Below are 1490 nucleotides of genomic sequence, written 5' to 3'. Positions count from 1 at the left end.
GAAATATTGCAAACTGGTCAGTTGCCAACGCCTGTATTGATTGACAGGTAGCTTCATGTCAATTACCGTATCCAAACATTACTACAAGCCTTTTATTACAAATGTTTGTAATAAAATGGCTTCTATCAAACGTTGTGTTGGTCTGACCAATACAAATTTTTCCTTTTTCAACAAAACTCTTCAGAATTGTGAGCAAAACTTTAGAAGCGTATTTTGATTCTATTTCTTAGCTGTTTGTACAGTTCCGCTTTTAAAAGTGTTTTTACGCTGAAAAACCTTTTGATTGATATTATCAAAAATGAACAACATTCCCCTCATATAAGTATAGCTTGCACAAACAAATAAACAATACTTAATAACACTGCTAAAAGGTAAAAATTAAATAGAATAAGAATTACAATTCAAATACAAGAGATAATGTGAAATCTATGTCAATGTTTCGCTTACAAATTATACCAAGAGTATAATTAGAGGATCAAGGCTCTTATTTCTGGTTCCTAAATGGCCTAAAAAGGCAACATTTCCTGCATCTCATACACAGGCAAAGTAATCTTTAAGTGGTGCAAAGAGATGGCGGATGACAGGGACACTCCATGATCGGCCCAGGAGCCTCTGCCTCCCCAGTCGACTCATGTTGGAAACGTCTGTATAGTGGACTGGGAAGCCAAATATCCTGATGAGAGCAACAACAAACAAACAGGATAAGAAAACAGAAATCTGACTTTAACCTTTAAAGTTTTGTCTGTCTGAGAAATTAGTGTCATAGTGGGATCACAATCAAGGAAACTGCAGCAGGTGTTCCACAGGGATCCTTTTCAAGCCCCATTATTTCAGTTTCACTCAAGTTTATCTCAATATTTGAAGAAGCTTTCATGCTGTTTCACAAGAATTAAATTATAAGTCAGAGAAAATGTTGGCATTGTTGTGGACCTGGTGCTTCACTTCAAATACATTGAAAATGAGCTGTATTTGATGTTCTGTTAAAAACTTTCAGCTGCAGAATCATTCCAGGACATATTTTACTGTAGTAGATCTACCAGAGTTGTTTCAAGAGATAATGTTCAGCTTTCTCAGTAAAAAACTCTCTAACAGTTTGAGGTTAAAGCTATTATGACTATGAATCTTGTTGAGAAATCTACCTGTTTCTGCAGCAAATGTGTTTCTGTGTCATAAGTGTTTGGTTTTTCATTGTTGTGTGAATTGGGTTATTTTTTTCAGGTTCTTATCTCTTATAGAGTGCCTTAAATTTTAATGTTTGATTATACATACCTCTCTATCTCAGTGCACCAAAGAATGTCTTCCTTTTCATTCATACAGACGGGGAAATGCTGATCCTTTCCTTGCTTGATGGAATTAGACCTGGTGGTGATGGTCCTCACTTTCTCAAACTAAAACAAAAAAAACAAAACAAAAAAAAATTAAAAACAATCACGTTTTTAGTCTTTTAAAGACTAATTATTCAAAAATACTTTTACAAAACTATTTTTATG

The 1490-nt window shown here is 34.3% G+C and overlaps 1 protein-coding gene across 6 annotated transcripts in view; it reads right to left on the bottom strand.

The window, feature by feature from the left end:
- Positions 1 to 228: 228 nt before the first annotated feature.
- The window catches only part of dnmt3a (DNA (cytosine-5-)-methyltransferase 3 alpha), an 84909-nt gene continuing 83647 nt past the window's right edge, over positions 229 to 1490 (bottom strand). For 4 of the 6 annotated variants that reach the window (XM_015392176.1, XM_015392174.1, XM_015392173.1 and 1 more), the window contains 2 exons: positions 1270 to 1388; positions 229 to 673 (listed from right to left, as the gene is read on the bottom strand). In XM_015392176.1, the coding sequence (XP_015247662.1) occupies positions 532 to 673; positions 1270 to 1388 (261 nt within the window). In that variant the 3' untranslated portion in view covers positions 229 to 531. The remainder of the gene's footprint in view (positions 674 to 1269; positions 1389 to 1490) is intronic. The other 2 variants (XM_015392177.1, XM_015392175.1) reach the window with 1 other exon arrangement.

This window comes from Cyprinodon variegatus, unplaced genomic scaffold (assembly GCF_000732505.1).
Source record: "Cyprinodon variegatus isolate N-32 unplaced genomic scaffold, C_variegatus-1.0 Scaffold576, whole genome shotgun sequence".
Classification (NCBI taxonomy): Eukaryota; Metazoa; Chordata; class Actinopteri; order Cyprinodontiformes; family Cyprinodontidae; genus Cyprinodon; species Cyprinodon variegatus.
This window is presented reverse-complemented; position numbering and strand designations above follow the sequence as displayed.